Source organism: Dreissena polymorpha, chromosome 11 (assembly GCF_020536995.1).
Source record: "Dreissena polymorpha isolate Duluth1 chromosome 11, UMN_Dpol_1.0, whole genome shotgun sequence".
NCBI classification, from domain to species: domain Eukaryota; kingdom Metazoa; phylum Mollusca; class Bivalvia; order Myida; family Dreissenidae; genus Dreissena; species Dreissena polymorpha.
The window spans coordinates 59,944,150-59,965,086 of record NC_068365.1 but is presented as its reverse complement, the minus strand read 5'-3'; the positions used below and the strand labels follow the sequence as shown (position 1 = coordinate 59,965,086).

At 37.0% G+C, this 20,937-nt stretch overlaps 1 protein-coding gene across 1 annotated transcript in view; it reads right to left on the bottom strand.

Annotated features, from left to right (window-relative positions):
- Positions 1-16,638, bottom strand: part of LOC127849877 (DNA polymerase theta-like) — a 51,406-nt gene extending 34,768 nt beyond the window's left edge. Inside the window, 9 exon segments of the mRNA XM_052382629.1 lie at positions 733-889; positions 1,651-1,706; positions 3,841-3,956; positions 5,397-5,535; positions 6,429-7,524; positions 9,351-9,381; positions 11,135-11,282; positions 16,010-16,081; positions 16,565-16,638. Of these exon segments, the coding sequence (XP_052238589.1) occupies positions 733-889; positions 1,651-1,706; positions 3,841-3,956; positions 5,397-5,535; positions 6,429-7,524; positions 9,351-9,381; positions 11,135-11,241 (1,702 nt within the window). The 5' untranslated portion in view covers positions 11,242-11,282; positions 16,010-16,081; positions 16,565-16,638.
- Between the last annotated feature and the right edge of the window lie 4,299 nt (positions 16,639-20,937).

Genomic DNA, 20,937 nt, shown 5'->3' with positions numbered 1-20,937 from the left:
TTTTTAGCTCTAAGGGAGTGTTAGTTAAGTGTTTTGTCAAAGTGAAATTCAGTGATCTGGGTAAAAAAGAAATGACAACAATTTCCAGCACAGAGAAGGATCAATATACCTCTTGTATCAATATGTCAATGGTAAAAGAAAAATTGTACAAAAATTCACCGCTCAGCAGTTACAGTCAAAACACAAGGATATTTATTATGAACATTATAAGTTAACCTATATATGCTTGCTAGAAGACATGAAAGTAACAATAAATTAATCCAGTTTGAGAAAAGTACAAACAAAATTTCAATGTCATAAGTATGTAACATTTTACCAAAGATGGCATTTATAAGAAGGAAGAGTACAATGAATTGCTGAAAAAAAAATCAACATAGTTCATCTGATTTTCTATGAATATGGCCCTCATAAAAAGATGACAACAACTGCAGAAGGTCACAAAATTAACAAGAAGGTCTAGTTTTGTAAATATAAGTCTCTTTCTGGGAAAACTGGGCTGCATGCATGTGCTTAAAGTGTCAGCAAAGATTAGCATAAACAGTCTGCACAGGCTAATCAGGGACGATACTTTCCCACTTAACTGGATTTTTGCAAAGAACCAAAAATACAATAAAAGCGTGGCCCCTGATGAGCCTGTGCAGACATAACTCTTGATGCACATGCATTAAGCCCCATTATCCCAGAGAAAGGCTCATTTAGAAAATACAATTTGGACAACATCTCTTTAAGTACCAAGGGTGTCCAGTTTGTTGTCCTCTAGAAGCCTGTTGATGAGGCTGTTGCCTTTCTCAATGGTGCAGACTGCAATGTCTGTCCCACTGAAGCCCCCGGGTGGTGAGTAGTGGCCCATGAACCCACCCACTCTCACACCTGCATCTTGGAACAGCTCCTGTGGGAGACAGGCACTGAGTGGTCAGTAGTGACCAATTAACCCACCCACCCTCACATCCGCGTCTTGAAACAGCTCCTGTGGGAGACAGGCACCGAGTGGTCAGTAGTGACCCATGAACCCACCCACCCTCACACAGCTCCTGTGAAGGATAGAGCATTAACTTGTTGGCAAACACAAACATTGCCCAGCAGGGACTTTCTCCGTCTTTGTGAAGCAGACCTTGGCCCTTCTAATTGTGAATAAATGAGTTCAAAAATGTTTAAAAAAATGTATTTCAAACTTTTCAAAATAGAGTCACAAACTTTTTTAAAGTGTTAATTATTTTGTGTGTGCAAGTTTTGCAAAATTGTGTAAAACATCCATTCTACAAGATAAAAAAGCCCTTCTTTATCTTGAACTCAGTTTCAACCTTTTAATTTTGACCAACTAGAATGCTTCATGCTGTTGATTTAATAATCTAGATTTATACTGTTCATAGACTTAGGGGAAAAAAGTTTGTTTTTCATTTAAAGTGCACTCACTGACGTGCAAATCCACATGCATTACATAATTTATTGTTCTACCAGAAAACAATAAATACTGCACGTTTCTTGTTTATGTTTATGAACATTTTCTCTCTTTAACTCATCCGTAGGTAGAACATTTTCTCTCTCCAACTCACTGGTAGCTAGAACATTTTCTCTCTTTAACTCTTCTGTAGGTAGAACATTTTCTCTTTAGCTCATCCGTAGGTATTACATTTTCTCTCTCTAACTCACCTGTAGGTAGAACATTTTCTCTCGTGTGACCGACACAAAGGGCAAGATGATGACAGCTATCGCGATCGTGTGGGATAATAAAGGTACAAAGCGTTGTGTGTTCAGGTTCTTCCTTTTACTTCAGATTCAAATATAAACAATGACGTATATAAACAACAACAAATATGGCGTGACGTCAGGGACGTAATACACTTAAGCGCGGCGCGGCTAATAACGTTACGTTACATTCACAACATTCTGGGGGCCGCGAAAAGTGACAATTATTAACAATCAGAGGAGACTATGTATCATTACTTATGAAATCCTGAATCATTCGTGACAATCGTAAGATTGCAGAAACACTAATTTGATCACGAGTATACACGTTAATTTGAAATGAATATCAAATGTTTATCACTCAGTTTCTGAATAACACTTTCTTAACTGTCTCTCGTATTTCAATTACATGTACACTCAGCTGTCTATTTCAGTATTTCAATCACATTTGCGCGTTTAACTTTTAATACTTAAATGTTCTCTATTCAACATCACTTGCTGTTTCTAATGGATAGAGTTTCACTATTGGTCTATTTGTTATTCCACGTTGTTCGTTTTGGGAATAAATCGCCACTCTGTTCCATTTCTGCTAAGTCCTTCTTGTACGACTTGGTAGTTGAATAGCTTCTTAAGGTGATTGGAAGCAGCAATATAAGTCGTAGCATTGTCTAATACCATCACCGTGGGCAACGACTTCCGGCTGGCAAATCTCCGGAATGCTTGAAGGAACGAGTCGGTTGATATGTCAGGTGGGGGTGGGGTAGGCGGAGGTTCGTCTGACATGTAAGAGCAGGACTGAAAGCCAGGGCTAATTGTCGCGTCGTACACATTACCAACTGGCTGACTTCCGGACGACGTCTGCCTTTGAGCACGTGGATGCTCTGGGCTGTTGTCGGTGAAGTTATCTGCACAACCGGGAGAAAATGGAGTAGGATTTTTAAAATAACTTTGAGGGTGACCTGAATAAGGAAATTGACGATTAGAACCTACCGATGTTTGCCTTTGATACGGAGACTCAGTCCTATTTCCGTTCGTATATTGCACATGCGACATTGGCTGACTGTAACTACCACCATCGTTATAATCTACTCTTTGGTTGTAGCTGTTGTCATTTCGTATATCAATTTGAGTTGGTGAATTCAACTGTAACTGAATACCAGATGTCGACTTATATGGGTACTTATTCTGTTGTGATTGTTGCCCAGACATTGGCGGAGTTTGTTCCAACTGACGCATGTCATATGCACTACTTTCTTGGCCGTTATTATATCCACTAGATACATTATTAAGTGCTTGGTACCCAGTTCCGATACGATAATCTGGAAGTGTAGAGTATTTATCACGTTGCTCCAGAGGGGTCGAAAACTGACCGGACCCGATGGGCGTGGGTGACATTGAGGCGCTTTTTCCGGGACCTTTCTTGATTGTGAGTTGCAGGATGTTTGTGGCCCCGCAGACCACCTCCTGGGCCTCGTTGTGGCTGATGTTCGTGGCGTTCACGTTTCCTATCTTCAGTACAACATCGCCGGGAGCCAGGCTGTTAGAGTTCGCCGCCACACTTCCTGACGTCACAGTTCTGTCGGGAAAGAAAGAAGAAGCCTCTGGGTTCAAACCATTGTTGTTGCGCTGCTGATTACTTGAATTTCTCTGGTCATCTCGTGGTAGATCGGTAGTATGCGGGGCTGCTCTCTTCTCCTGTTGATCTCGGAAAGCTTGTAAGCGACACAGCTGGATATCCAGTTCCGCTGAATACGTGTCTGTTTGAAAGATTTCTTCCTCCAATCCCTCTATCTCCGTCTGTGAAAGTATTTTCTCATTCAGTGTCTCTAGAATCGTGACTTTCGCTTCAATAGCGTTGAGAATAGCGTGAAAATCGGTCAATGAATCGTTCTCCTTAGATTGTTCGATTTTCTCCAAATATTTCTCAATGAAACGGCGGTGACCCTCTCTCTGTATCTGTATTCTCTGTAGATTCATTTTTTTGTAACGGCACCAATATCGCGATCGTGTGGGATAATAGAGGTACAAAGCGTTGTGTGTTCAGGTTCTTCCTTTTACTTCAGATTCAAATATAAACAATGACGTATATAAACAACAACAAATATGGCGTGACGTCAGGGACGTAATACACTTAAGCGTGGCGCGGCTAATAACGTTACGTTACATTCACAACAACAGCCTTCCTCCGTGTCTCCAGGACTCTCTTGAGCACCAGCAACTCTGCCACCATCGTCTTGCCAGCACTGGTAGGGGCCGAGTACACAAGGTTACTAGTGCTGCAACAATACGCCAAAAACCGTATTGCAATATATTGTCAGTTCAAAAACCCGTATTGCAATATATCGCAATATATTGCTAACTTGTACCAAAATTATAACTTGCCAATTACCCGATAATCCCGTATATTCCAGTTTTAAAGCAATTTCTGGTAAATATTTACTATAAATGTGCTCTAGAATAACAAGAAACACAAACATTCGCAAATTGTCTTAAGCATCAAATACATTTTGGCATTTGTTAGTATTTAAAGATGTGATGAAATAACGTCAGATCTGAGCGTTTTTTTCCACTGAACACGCGAAATTCACCTGACGTGATGTTCCCGTTTTTATACAACACAAAATACACCCATACTTTCCATGTGACGTTCTACATGTCTGTATAATTTTCGCGCGCTTTTTATTATGACAAAGGATGAAGCACTTTTTATTTGACGCTATAATTTTCTATTGTCGCGTTAGCATTAAAATTTGGAAGCGTGTTTCCGAAATTCGGATTACAAATTTAATAATGCTCAATTCAGAATCGAACGAAACATTTACAGCTGTGCGCAATTAATTCAACGATAATCTGTTGAAAAGCAATGAACGAATGCTCCCATGTAACAACGCAACTCCGTATAATACACTTTTTAGAATGCTATTTTTACGTAAAAAATTATTTAAACTGCTTTGTTTTGTTAACGTTGTTATCATTATTTCGGATGGCTTTTCTGGACGAAATGTGAATGAATTTTTGTAAATTTTCGTACCGGTATGATGAAAATCGTATCGCAATACAATATGCGGATTGCGTATTGCGATATATACCGATATACCGGTATATTGTTGCAGCACTAAAGGTTACCCCCATCTATATATATACAGCAAAAACACTAAAGCCTTGTTTTGAGAAAACTGGTCATAATGCATGTGGGTAAAGTATCATCCAAGATAAGCCTGTGAAGTTAATAAAAAAAATATAACTGTTACCATCATCTGAAACACTTTTAATAATTTTCTGTGGGACAAATAATTATTATTTTTTAAATACACAATGTTATTTTTAATTTTCTTCAGCTAGATACAAACACCAATAAAACATCATGTAAAAGTTGACAGTGAAAGCAAATTTTTTTTTGAGCCTCAATGAAGTAAAAAAAGGGTTCAATGCATGTGCGTTTAATATTTTCACTGATTAACTTGTTTAGTGTGCACAGACTAATAAGTAACAACACATTCCACTTGCAGGGTATTTTTTGATTAAGTGAAGTTTCCTTTTAGCTAAAATCCAGTTAAGACAGAAAGTGTTAACACTTTTATAGGCTAAAACTGGATTTTCAGTAAGTAGTGTAAAGTGTCGTCAGTGATAAGGGACAACACTTTTAGCGCACATGAATTAATCACCATTTTCTCACAGCAAGACTTCTATGCATATCACTTAAATACAGCTACTCACTGAGAACGTTTCCAAGCATGAGACACTCAGCCTGCCATTGGAACATGTGTGTGATGCCTCGGGCTGCGTACTGGTTCAACACCACCGCCGGGAGGCCCCAGGATGACAGGGCCAGGCTGTCCTGGTCTACATCTGCACAGAAATAGGAGAGATTATATGTGCGCCTTGCTCTGGGAAAACAGGGTTTAATGCATATGTGTAAAGTGTCGTCCTATATTAGCCTGTGCAGGCCACACAGGTTTATCAGGAACGACACTGTCTGCTTTCATGGTATTATTTGTTTAAAGGAAGTCTGTTCTTAACAAAATACCAGTTAAAGAGGAAAGTGTTGTCCCTGATTAGCCTGTGACGACTGCACAGGATAATCATTGATGACACTTAACGCACAAGCAATTAGCCCCTTTTTTTAGGTTGTGAGACATATAGTTTTAAAAGTTGATGTTTGTTTGCCAAAGGTATAAGTTTTTGGTTGATTATTATTTTGCTACAGGCTCAAATCATTGCGTTTTATTGAATTTTTAACAATTTTATATTAAGACAGACAAATGCATGTAGTCAGATCTTATTTTTGATTGCATAACATAGACCTAATCCACTGCAAATAAATAAGTACAACCTGTAATAATTAACCCATAAAAGGCACTTTTCCAATCCAGGAAACAAATCCAAATTGCCAAATTTCCCAGACGGAAGGAAAGTCGTATCAATTTTGTTCAAAACGTGAATTTTCTACTTGTGAATAAATATAATGAGCAGTGAAACATAACATTTCATCAAAAAGGCATAAATATATAATGATGGGTTTGTGCAATTACCCAGCAATAAAAAAGACCCATAATTCCCAAATTGAAGATTAAATCATACTTTTTTCCCCTATTTCATTTTTTTTCCATTAATTTTTCGCAAGTGGTGTGATACTGGTACTTTTCCCAATTGGGCGAAAAAAGAAAGTTGAAATACATTAAACTACAAGCCTCCAGTCTTATACTACTTGTACAAGAGGATTATGAACAATTAACACTTACCAGGCATGATGGTGGAGGTGGCAGCTTGGTTCAAACCCAGCCTTTTTCTAGGAAATAGACTTCTCTCATCGTCTGCAAGACTGGAACTTTCCAATGTTTGGTGCTCTTGTTGGCCTATGTCTGAGCCATGTCGGAGATTTTCTGATTTTGGTGACTTTTCAGCTTTCTTTCTCTCCAATTTTGACTCGTCCATGCTTTCATTGTCAACGCACAAAGACTTAAAGAAGTCACTTTTATCTCCTGATGTGTCTCTGTCAGCACTCACAGCTGTTTCTGGAGATGTTACAGTATTTAGGATCTGCTTTCTGTTGTTCTTGCTGCTGTTTCGCTGACTCCTTCTGGGAGTGGAAAGTGGGGCGGACTCTGCTGCTCTCTCATTTCGAGGCTTCTTAGAGTCAGAAAAGTTTTTGTTTTTTGCCTTTTTTGCATCAGTTGGACTGTCCTTATTTTCTTTTGTAGTACTTTGATTATTTCTGAATATCTGAGGCGTAGATATATCGACAGGGCTGGCGAAAGAAAGATCATGGAAGGAGGGCTGATGGTCAGAAATTCTAGACATGGATGCAGTCTTTTGAGTGACCAGAGTGGTAGCTACTATCCTGGCAGTTTTGTCACTTTGTAAAAAATGCTTTGTAGGGTTTGTTTGCTGTAAATTAGTGTTGGACTTTATATCAAGTTTAGTACTATATTGTTTCACTACATTCTTCTCAATTTGTTTTCCTATATCGTCTTTTTTGTGTACATTGTTACCTTGAATGCTTTGCCGTCCAGTAGGACCAGAAACCGCTGTCTGTTTAACAACCTTGGAGTTACTTTGCACCGATTTTGTAAGCACAGATGTATGGATATTGCCAGTATTTGGATTGCCATGGACTTGTTTTGATTCTGTTTTACCACCAGTACAAGCTTTAGAGACAGCAATATTTCCCTGTTTATTTTCTGATGTAACCAATGTGGCCTCCTGAGGCAGGTTTGCTGGCATGACAGTCTTATAGTTCTGCTCAATCTTGTCCAGGGCTGATACCAGGTTGGGGTCATTTTCAAGGTCACAGAAGGAGGAACTAAAAGACAGGTCTGGTTGATGAGTTAACCCCACCTAGAAGTAAAGAATGATGCTGATATAATATATTAGCAATATTCTGGGAAGACAGGGATTAATTCATGTGCACACAAAGTGTTGTCCCAGATTAGCCTGTGCAATCCACACAGGCTAATCCAGGATGACACTTTCCACTGTTCTGGTATTTTTCTTAAAAAGGAAGTCTCTTCTTTGTTAATATCCAGGTAAGGCAGAACATGTCGTCCCTGATAAGCCTGTGCGGACGGCATGGGCTTATCTAGGACAACACTCAACACACATGCATTAAGCCTGGTTTTCATAGAGCGAATCCCATATCAACAGTGCAACACCTATGGACACCCGGTCATGCAGGTCGACAGGGCAATGAAGCTGCAGATGAACTAGCAAAAGAAGGAGCCAAAGAAGCCAATGTAATGCCAGAAGACTCCAGGACAACAACTATTCAAGAAGTGAAAGGAGCATGTCCTGCATTATCAAGTGGCAAAAACGTTGGGAGAACTCATCTACCGGTAGGACTCTCTATGAGTTCTTTCATCAGGCGAGCAAAAGTGACAACTTGACCACCCAGATAAGGCAACATATGGCGTGATCCTGCAGCTACAGACAGGGTACTCAATCCTTAATGCACATCGCAACAGGATGGGCATCAATGTCTCATCACTGTGCCCATGTGGAGCCCTGGAGACTACAGAGCATCTCCTCCTGGAATGCTGCATCCATGAAAAACACTGGGACGAGCTCTTTAAATCACTACGCAAACTATGTGGAGTTACAGCGCTTATCAAGACACTACTCAAAACAGACGAGCATCTCTACATACCAGGCTGGAGAGAGACTATTACATCTGAACTGTCCAAATATGTCAAAGCCACAGGCAGATTCATGATAAAACAGCCAGCCAGCGATCAACCTTGATCCGACATCCACAACTAAGTAAAAAAAATACATGAGAGAAAATAACCTGTGTGGAATATATAAAAAGAGACAAATGTATATCAAGAGACACTTGTGACCAAGAGTATGTGGATCAAGGATCATATCTTTAAGGCATAAAGCAGTAACACTGGGATAAAGTATGTGTTCAATAAATACCGGTACACAGGATGATTAAATCCGACACTTTCCTTTGCTGTATATTTGATGTTCAGTATAAACTTTATTGAATAGAAAACAAAATAAAAGCATAAGTGTTACCCTTGATGTCCCTTTGCGCTCTAAGATTGAAATTGAAATATTAAGCCTTGATGTTGTTATTTACAGACTCATTTCTGCTTGGTGGGGAAATCAATTCATGCTACAAAATGTATTGCCTTGCTGATGCATAAGCAAGTGAACAAGAGTGCAAAAGTACTGTAGGGACAAATTTCTTATATAGAACAGATTATGTCAAAGTTGGGTTTTTTGGTTTAAATTCAGGGTATACTGGCCCCATTCCAAATAAAAAAAGTATATATTTTCCTAAATGGGACCTCGACATTCCCATTTTAAAGGTTTCCAAAAAAAGAAAACCCAATCCCGGCCCAATTCCCAAAATGATGGAAAAAAAACAACTGACCGTAAGTCTTTTTATTTTTTTAATGCATAAGAACACAACTTCATAATTTGAAGTAAAGATCTCAGTTTCACATAAATCATGTGTAACGTTACTGAACTTAAGAAAGATTGGTGATTAGCTGGGTATGCAAACTAGGAAGAAAACTCTCGTTGACAGCAAGAGGTCCCCGCTGAAGTATCCGATTGACTGCACAATTATTACCACCCTGCGACCCGTTAATCTGGCCCCAATGAATATAAATATATATATATCTACATGTAATAACATTTATTACAATCACACTGACCTTGGCAAGTTTAACATCTGTCTGCACATTGCTGCAAAAACAAAAGGTATTGTTATACTTATAGGTGTATACATTTTGTAAGACATAATACATAAACTATGACAGTGAGTTGGTCTGTATGTGTGTGTGACAAAAGCTTATAACATACTTCAAACATGTAAACTATCTAATACTGTGGAATCTTCTAGAGCACATGGAGGGAGTCAGAAGAGCACTGTGAAAACACTGTAGAAATGGGAATCTTTTAAGAATTGGCACATGTGTTATTTGTCGAAGATAAAATTTGTCATGAGGAATTTCAATATCTCAATTTATCCTGCCTCTGTTGCAAACATTGACCAAATAATGCAGGGTCGAATAAATTTTCCTATCTCCGGTCAACAGGAAGTAGTGTATTCCTACGCACGCTGTAACAATTAACATATTCTAATATTTGACCTTTGAAATTTATTGGGACACATCATGAATGTTATCGTTATATTGTATATCATACTTTTTTTCTTTTTTAAAATATATTACCAAACCAGCTTTCTGTATTTATCATTTTAATTTACTTGATTAAGCAATTTATGACGTATCTAGTGTGACGTCATTACTCAGACGAAACATACTATCTTGTTTCTCTCAGGATTTTAGGGGCAACAATTTTGACATGGTGTTTTCACAGTATTTTTAAAAATATTTTTAAAGCATCAAACGAATCATAAACTTATTTCGGATTGTGTGTTTGCCATTCATAATTGTTAACTTCGATAGGAATAAAATCATTTGCTACGGCAGAATTACAATTTTGTAAATCGGGTTTTGGGTCAGAGTGGTTAGCATTCGATACAAACGCTATCAAAAAATAGTGTGGTTTAAAATACATTTCGATAATAGGGATGGAAAAAAAAGAAAATAGATTTCGACAAAGGGATGGAAGAACAGAAAATGAATGTGTATATTGTTGTAAATTTATTGTTACAAGCAATGGATTAAAGTTGTCATTTAGGTAAATAAAATTTAGTTTTTGTTTTGCTGTTGCATTTTTTTTCATTTTTTACAAAGAAAATATCACATTCTAGATTTGTTTTTTATTTGTTCTCATATTTTCAATAGGAAAGTATTAAAAGGAACAGTTTAAAGTGGAACTATTTTTTACGTGACACAATCGGTAGTTATTCGGTCGTCTGGAATGTTGTGTACATGTAGGAGGCTCGACAAGAATAATTATATTGTTGTCAATTTATCATCTGTCTTTTAAAAAATGTGTCAACAGCATGAAGCAGGATAAATAGAATACATGGTTGGTGCAGAGATGAAGAAAGTTTATCTGGTTCGGCCCGAAAAATAAAATACTTTCTCCATCTCGGCACCAACCACGTATTCTCTATATATTTGCCGGTGTTTGATTGCCATTATTTACACATACTGGTAATGCTTCAGTTTATTGTCTTTCTCTTCACTTAAATGTTTAAAACTGAAAGCAAAATACAACTGAGACAGTTAGTATAATCAAATCATAATAAGCCGGGTTATGGGAAAACTGGGCTTAATGCAAGTGCATAGTGTCGTCCCATATTAGCCTGTGCTGCTGCGCAGGCTAATCAAGGACTATGCTTTCTGCTTGTATGAAATTTTATTGCTTCAAGGAAGTCTCTTCTAAGCAATAATCAAGTCTAGACAGAAAGTGTCGTCCCTAATTAGCCTGTCTGGACTGCGGAGGCTAATCTGAGACAACACTTTATGCACATGCATTAATCCTAGTTTTTCCTTAGTGTGCCTAAAATATGTCAGGCACTTACCTGTTGGTGATCTGGCATGGGCGTTTCTCTGGAGGAACCAGGCTATGTGTTCGCTGGATGACAATTCCACCAAGTCTTTTACGCCCAATATTCTTTTGACCACTCATGACTCAGTGCAAGTTAAGTCATGGCCTTCTTGAAGTTATATCTATGAACAGAAAATATTATCAATGAACTAATGGCTAAATTATATAAAAACTAAAGAACATGGCCTCAATAGTGTAATACACTGGTCATTAATATTAAGCTACTTTTTCATATAAATTAAGCTGTGACTTGGGGCAGTGGCCGCAGGCTCTTTGGATTTTATATTTTTGCTAACAAAATTCTTTAAAATTGATAATAAGTGTGTTCAATATTATATTCTAAAAGGTTCAGCTCATAGAGATGCATAGCGAAATCAACTAAATGTTGCGTTGTATTAACAAAACAAGAGGCCCATGAGGGCCTGAATCGCTCTACTGCTATAAACAGAGTCACTGTGACCTTGACCTTTGACCTAGTGACCTGAAAATCAATAGGGGTCATCAGCCAGTCATGATCAATGTACCTATGAAGTTTCAGGATCCTAGGCCTAAGCATTCTTGAGTTAACATCTGGAAACCATTTTACTATTTCGAGTCACTGTGACCTTGACCTTTGACCCAGTGACCTGAAAATCAATAGGGTTCGAGTCCTCATTGATATAAAGACACTGAACAAGTTTGAAAAGAATCAAATGAAAACTGTGGACTTTATCGGATAAACAAGAAAAAGTAAACATTTTACTTTTTCGAGTCACTGTGACCTTGACCTTTGACCTAGTGACCTGAAAATGAAAAGGGGTCATCAGCCAGTCATGATCAATGTACCTATGAAGTTTCATGATTCTAGGCCTAAGCATTCTTGAGTTATCATCCGGAAACCATTTTATTATTTCGAGTCACTGTGACCTTGACCTTTGACCCAGTGACCTGAAAATCAATAGGGTTCGAGTCCTCATCAATATAAAGACACTGAACAAGTTTGAAAAGAATCGGATGAAAAATGTGGACTTTATCGGATAAACAAGAAAAGTCTAACACACAGACAGACAGACAGACAGACAGACAGAAACCATGCCATCCCATTTGGCAGTAGAGCTAAAAATTAGAAATGGCGCCGCAGAGGCCGATGCGTATCCCCACGCCACATGTTGTTAGTAAAATGAGTGAAAATCTCTAACCCAGCCCCACCCCAACCATAACTTTTGACCCAGGGGTCAGATTAAAATTCCAAATAGTGCACTGTCGCACATATGCTCATAGCTACAAGGTTCTAGTTCATATAGTGTAGGAGTAGATAGTGGCCAGAACAGACGGACGGCGGAGATAACCACATAATCCCTACGCTCCGAAAAGCGTGGGGATAATGAAAAAAACTTTTGATTGGGAAAAATACAGACTTTTTGACATGGGGAATCAGACTGGATAACGGCACCAAAATTGACCTAAACAAACAACTGAGCGTGGGATCCATTGCATTTTTCACCTTTCAAGATTTGAGTGATACTTCAAGCATCATTAAACATATCTCATAAAAATGACAATCCTTCATATTCCATTTTAAATAAATGTTTTACAAATATTTTAAGCACAACTCGTCCATTTTGGTTGAATCCACAACTTTTACCAATACCGGTACATATACAGACATTTCCAAAAGTACTTAAAGTTCACAGGAATTGAATCAACCATGCAACACATCCCTATTAAAAGCAAGAATGATTCAAAAAGCAAATAACATGACAGTATTTAGTATAAATGTTTGAAAATGCATTTTCTTTATAAAAACTTATGTTTTATACAGACATCAATGTGTAAAATAATATTTGATGTTTTGATTTATTGTGAATATAAACTTTGAATATGAAATTTTTCCTTCATGTGCTAAGGGACGATTTAACTTAACCGGTACGCCAAAAAGAATGGAAAAGCATATAATTTTATTGTTGCTAAGCGCGCAACACCTAACACCTAATAGCCTTCTTTCCTATCTATTCATCCAACCCTATAATTTCGGCCACCCCCTTTCTTTGGTTATTATGACATATTTCTGATAAAACTTAAGTTAGTTATGCTAATTTAAAAAAATCTATAACATAGATGTTGTTTTTTGGTTAAAAACATGTGAATTTTATATTTTTTTAGGGGAAAATTAAATTAAGGTAAAAATAAGTAAATCGGCTACACATGCTGTGTAAATACCAATAATTCTGAAAATATTCACTTTGAAACAGTATTGTTGTGTTTATTAGTCTAAAAGAATATTTATTTAATGATTTATATCCAAATAACTTCAAAAGTTTTATGTTTTCCTATAAAAATGATGACTGAACAGATTGATAGGAAAGATGCAGTACAGCCAACGCGGAACCAACATAATCCTCGGTCACACCACGGCCAGAATCGTTAGTACTCGGCGGCCGCGTCATGTGTTCACGCGGCGTATTTCCGAGACACACATACGCGGCGAATCCATTGAAAAGATATACACCTACATGTACATTTGTGTAGCCTAGAAACCTAAATTTCGCTACTTTCATAGTTATTATTTTCACGTTTTAATAAGCGATATGGCACTAATGCGCTTTAACAAATTATCGTTGAATTAATTACGCACAACTGTAAATGTTTCCTTCGATTCTCAAATGAGCATTATTTAATTTGTAATCCGAAACACGCTTCTGAATTTTAATGTTAACGCGACATTAACAAATTCTAGCGTCAAATAAACAGTGCTAAAATATCCTTTGTCTCAATAAACAGCGCGCGAAAATTATGCAGACATCAGGGCCCTCTCTTGCCGCTAGGGGAAGCCACCCACATCCCTCATGTGGGGGAATTTCGCGTCGTGTTGGGTGAAAAGGGGAATTTTAGAAGATCTTTTCACCAACCATTCAACACCTAAAATTGCTATATTTTAATGTGATTTACATAAATATACATTTAATCAAAGGTTAGTAGCACGATACCAGCTGGCAACGTAGGTATAAAAAATATATAAAAAAATTAAAAAAATAATTTTTTTTTTTTTTCGAGGGGGAATTTTTAGCCGGGAAAGGGGAATAAGTATACTTTTTTCATGGGGGAAGCCGCCGATATTCGGAGGAAAAAGTGCCAAATGAGGGCCCTGGACATGTAGAACATCGCATGGAAAGTGTGGGTGTATTTTGTGTTGTATAAAAACATGAACATCACGTCAGGCGATTTACGCATGTTCAGTGGAAAAAAAACGCCCCCATTGGACGTTATTTCATCACATCTTTAAATAGTAACAAATGCCAAAATGCATTTGATACTTAAGAACAATTCAAATGTTTGTGTTTCTTGAGCACTTTTATCGTAAATATTTAACGGAATTTGCTTTAAAACTGGAATATACGCGATTATCGGGTAATGAGTAGCGATATCAACTGTATAATATGAAGAAAATGAAACAAGTTTATATACGCATATTCAAACAAAAGTTATAATAAGCTGATAATTAACAAAACAATAATTAAGCCTTGATTATTGATGTGGCTTCAAACTGCTCATTGTCTCAGCTAAAATATAATAGCAAAAACAACAAGCAATTATAAATCCACCATCTGCTGGAGCCTTGACCACTTGTAGGTGCGAAAACAGCTGCCTGGTCTCCTTGATGTCTCTATATGAAAGTGAAAATAATTGTACGTAATTAAGTGACCTTGTTTATGTGTGAAATACATACACTACGGGCGGGAAACAAACTTACTTGGCCGGACACATTAAATATGCTTATATGCTAATACAACTCGGCGTCATAGCACGGCTTGCCTCGGCAGACAGATGCGAAGCATCGCGGCGAAACGCTGTGCCGCTGCTTCAACGGCTGACTCGGCATCGACTCGTTGCGTCTTGACTCCGCGGATCGTGAAATATGTTTGTTCTGCGTTGGCTGTACTGTACGAACAAATCAGGGTTGCTCGGGTGCCCACCTAGAATTGGCCTGTTACTAAGTAAATACCTTCGTTGTAAATTATTTTGCCATACTTCAGTGGGTAAGACAGGCTTTTTCCGCCTTATGCCACGGGTCCGAAATTCGGCCCCATTCCCAATGCAAATCTGGTTGTTTTTTCCCAATTGAAAAAAAAATTCCCAATTCCAAAAAAAAAAAAATTTTTTTTTTTTACCTTTAAATGTATAAGTTAACCTGATCCGGTGTAGAAAATAGAAAGTGTTGCATAATTAAATTATCTGTTGCCTTAAATTTGTTTTAAAAACTGTAAAATATGTTAATGATTATTTAAGATTTTCCTTATTTTCCTCAAAATCCGGCACTTCGCACGATTTTTTTCACCTCAAAAAAGGCCAGGCCTTTTCCCCAAATTCAGATTTAAAAATCTGCACTTATCTCACATATTCAAAATACTTTGTAAAATTTTAATAATAAGTTATCAAAATAGTCGTTATTTACCAGTTAACGGCTTCTTTGAAATATAAGAAACACTATTTACATGCGATAATTTTTCCCAATTGAGCCAATTTTGCGAATAATTTTTTTCCCAAAATGGGGGTTTTCATGACGCGAAATTCCCAAAATTCCAGTGTGGCGTATTCCCAAAATGGAGCGGAAAAAGCCTGGAAGATATAAAATGTTTAATTAAATGTCTCACTTGTGCTGAAAATCTTTTCACTCAGTAGAAAAAGTCAATTTCACTCTTAAGTGGCCGAATATACAGGAAAAGAGGCTAATCCTTTTTATCCTATATACTTCCTTAGTATTGGGGGCTACTGCACCCAAACCCCCGCTTTGTCGATAGTGGTAAACAACTGTGTACCGGTAAAGTTCAATCTAGCCTGTGCTTATATTAATACACTGCTTTTTGCCAACCAGTGGGTGGAATCTTAACTTTGCAGATGTGCATGATGTCAACTGGTCTATTGGACTTGCGTGGTAAACATTCTGTAAATAAAAAGATTTGACATGGATTTCATAGGAATTAAATAATTCTTTGAATGTAAATCGTTGGTTGTTGCATTGTTTGCATTAGCCCAGAAATTATGTAACTGGTTTTCTTAATATACTGATATTTGGTCACTGAAAATAAGGTAAAAGTGGCTAGCAAAGAATAACATGAATTATAATTCTGTCACTCCCAGTGTGGACCATTTTTATGACTTATCAGTATGCAATAAACAAACCTTGGTGCAGTTAATACATTGGAAGCTTTTGCGGAAAAGTAACTTAATACACACATCTAAAGCGATGGCGTTTCACTTCTTTTATCTCAAAAGACTCAAGTCAGAGAGCACGGACGCTTTACTCGCGAAAACATGTCACAATACGGGCAACGTGTCTGTTCTTTCAAACGCAAGCTTATAAAGCATAATTATCGTATAGCTATTTTCTATTTATTTCAATGTCGTGATGGATCAAACGATTTACCACTGCCGTGTAACAATATTAAAATGGACAGACAAAATCTTGAAAAAATATCAGATTCCATAACGAAATGCGACAATAACAACATTTGAAAATGGCGCCGTAACGGCCTAGACCGTAATGTCCAGCGGCTGTTTCCAGCCGAAACGGTTACCTTTGATTTATCGTGCATTTTGTTGAGAATGTCTTATATTGACGGACAACAATCTAACATATGAATTCTGATTGATTTCAATATTTATAAATGTCATTCTCTCTCGAAGCCATGCATTATTAAATATTTCAGTCTATAAATATATATAAATACATATTGATAGATCTTTGATTTCAGTATGAGACGAGACCGCATCCGGTCACACAGGGGGGTAGCACAGGGCTGTTGACCGTTCTCTTTGATGCATAATATGCAGTGTTCTTGTTGAGAGCAAAGAACGCCATAGAAACACGGTCGGATCTTCTAGAGATCAATGAACGCATCGCGAGAACGCTGTGCAAACGCTGTAAACATGGGATTCTTATTGGGCATTTGCAATGCGGTCATGGGTTACAGGAGTCTGTGACCAGGCCAGGCATTAGATTCATTTAATTTGTATGTAATATGGATGCATCCAAAGGCGATATATCTGAAATAGATGCCGTTTTTCGAGGGTTATTTAAATCCACGCTTGTATTCATTGTATTGCCTCGCAACGACTGGACCGGCTATTAATTACGGCTTGACCACACACTCGATGATCGGGATCGGGGTTACTGATATAAGTATATGCACTTTGTAATGATAAACCATAATGCGTTCGAGACTTTAGGACGCTGTACATATAATGACGTTGTACAAGCGTGATGAAGGCGCAGGAACAGCGGCATAAATGAAAATTTGACACTTTGACATTATGTCGCTGCGAGTCTGCGACCACATAATTCGTCGATTGATTGCTTTAGTGCTCTTACTACCATTTTCATTTTTTGGAGAAAAACGCTTTTAAAGGTTCAACCTTTATTTTTTTCACTTATTTATGCACGTATGTGAACAAAAATATACCGGAGTGTTTATCAGCAAACGGAGAATATGAATATAATTAAATACAAACTTTAGTAAATTAAATGTTAATGTTATTTGCAATTTTAGGTATGGAGATTTAGCAATTATTATGAATGGCAATTGATAGGCTAATCTGAGTGTGAATTCTACTTTGCTTTTAGTCCCGGAGATGGTGCAGTACAGCATTCACCCGTTTGTAAAAATGTGGGAGAAAGAGTAAATTGGAATCGAAAAATTTCTTCTGTGACATTTACAGTAGAATCATAATAAACAGGAGTTCAAAGCACAGTTCAACTCAATAAGATTATTTTGAACAAATACTTATACACACATAGATAAGTACTTATATACATATTTTACTACATGTAACAGCATATTTGTTTGAAGATAAATGATGTTGTTGTTGTTTTTAATGCGTAGAAAGGATGTGATGATTCACATTATATCGTAAACAATAAACAAAATGTGCAGCGCTCTTGGAAAACAGGATTTAATGCGTGTGCGTTAAGTGTCGTCCCAAATAAGCTTGAGAAGTCCGCACAGGATAATCAGGGACGACAATTTCCGTTTTTTATGCTGTTTTCTTTCGTTTAAAGGAAATATCTTCTTAGCGAAGATGCAGTTGAGGCGGAAAGCATCGACCCTTGTTAGCCTAAGCTGCATGCACAGGCTAATTTGAGATTAAAATTTACGCACACGCATTTAGTACGTGCTTTCCAGAGCGAGGCTCAAAAATATAATTGTCTACATTCGTCACATAGTAATTTATAAACGATTTTCTGTTGAATACAACATGCGGATACATCTTAGAATCAATAGGAATACTGTATCTCCAATATTGCAACAACAATTTAAAAATGAGTGGCGAGGAAAATAAATTACACGCAGCTTTTATTATTGTTGTACACTGCAGCCGTTTGCATCGAATGTGTTGTTTTTTTACACCACAACGGCGTATAAAAACTCAATTCGTTAACTAAGAACTCGATAGAAATTCTACTTATGTGTCTTCTGTGTATTTAATTAAGGATTGATTCTTATTTTCGGGCGTTTAAATGCAGAATGAACGCTCAGGGAGAGTTTTGAAAATTCCGTGAAGCGCGCTGGCGCTTCTCGGTAAATTTTCAAAACTCGCCCTGAGCGTTCAAGCTCCATAAACGCCCGAAAAATAAGAATCAATCCTTAAATTTTCCCTTTGATTTGAAACAATAAAAACATATCCGAGCATAAAAAAATAATTGTATGCTTTAAGGGAGGCAACACCTGTTGTAATCTTAGTTTCGGAAACAGCTACTACCCGCCCCTTTAGGTTGTGTTATTCATTATTCCTATTTTTTATATATAGCTGTATATGCAATTGGCGTTTTTTTTATGTATTTTGGGGTTTTATTTAATGTCGTTGTTTTTTTTTCTTCAATTTTGCTTTTGTTTAAATGAAACATCAAAGAAACAAAAGTAAACAAACGGGTAATGTTTATTCATGTTTGTTACTATATTTACAAAAGTAGTGCGGTCACGGTACTGGTCACTGTATAACTACGCGTCAGCGTCTTGTAACCATTGGTCCGATTTTAGAAGCTCCGCCTTCAAAGGCGGTATCGCCGGCTTATGGGTTATGCAAAATGAACTCGTGCATTTTTCTACAGAAAATTAAGAGTGAATGTAAATAGCAATTAATAACACGATATGCAAAAAGCAGACATACCATCTACCATAAGAGTTCATAACCAGTAAGTCACAGTGGTTAAACGTCATTCACATATAGATAACACATAGATAATATGTTTATTAAACTGAAAATAAAAGATACATTCAAAAATATTCGTTTCTTAAACATATTCAGTAAACTTGAAGAAAATTAATATATACAACAATTGACAATGTATTCTTGGAATCAAGTTCAGTTAAGTTTATTCAATGACCTATTTAATAATTTAGCCGATTAAATATTTTACATTTATATAACAGAACAATGTTTGACATTTGTCTAAGTTCTTATATTTTAATGTTATTCAATTAAAAAAAAAAGATCTACAAAATAAACATGTTAATAACTATGGCACCAAGGTTTATAATTGTAAAATGTGTTACAATCATACAACTTAACTTGCCTTAACAACACTATAATAGACAGACTTGCAGAATTACATTAAAAGTTAATATATTTTTCTTCAAATTATATCAATTAACAATGACTGTTAGTCTTTAGTAATATTCATAAACAAACAACAGTGTAACACATACTGTCCTGATATTGAGCTTAACTCAATGGAAATTTATTAGAAAAGGTTCATTTTGTAATGAAAAAAGTCACTGGTTCACCACGACACGCGAGTTCACTTCCAGTCTACATGCTGGACAGGTGTCTGTCCCTTGCCCGCACATTTCACATGTTAGAAAATGTCCGCATGGAAAGAACACCACACGCCTGTCTCTTGTTCCGCATATCGTGCACACAATCCGATGCCTCATAACAGCGTTCTCTTGGCAGGTATTCGAAACTGCAAATAGTAGAACACTGATCAATGTACCCGGTATGTTTTGTTCCATACACAAACGCACGAGATTTCCGATAATTATCAATTAATACGTCGCTTTTCTATGGTTTAAATTTTATTCTGGATGGCGATTGTTACATATAATTTTGACTGAAATAAAAGCAAGGTGAATATAGTGTAAGTATACACTACCGGAAATATATACCAAGTCCGACTTCCTGATAGTTCTAGTTCAATTGGCAGCGTAATATAGCTAGCCAACATTAACCAGTGACTTTTGTGCATGAATGTTTTCAAACAAAGTTGCATAAAAGTAATTACCAATGTAATATTTGTGAGCTATATAAAAACGTTTAAAACACATTTTTAGCTATGTGACCATTGCAAAAACTGTATTCACGGATTAATCAACAACATATTTTATTTGCAAGCATCTCTACCCAACAGATATATCTTAATACATGATGAAAAAAGTGTACTTGTCTGTTGATATATTCTTCCATCCGTTCGCTGTAATCCTTTCCCAATGTTTGCATAACCAAAGTTGTTTTGATAACAACCCCACTTAAAAGCCCCTCCGACACCGGAGTGAACGAATCCAACGTGCGCATAACTTAAGAAGTTCATCACCAAACGTTGCAGATGAGCCGACATCAAAAGACAGAACATAATCACAAAGCACAAATACAGCACCCATTGCTCATCTCTCGGAGGTACAGGTCGAGCCATGGATGCTTCCAAATATATGTAACTTGCACTACAAACCGAATACGTTTTGTTGTTTAAAAGTTTTTTAAAGTGTTTTTTAATTCCCACTTTTCAACTTCAATAAAGTAACT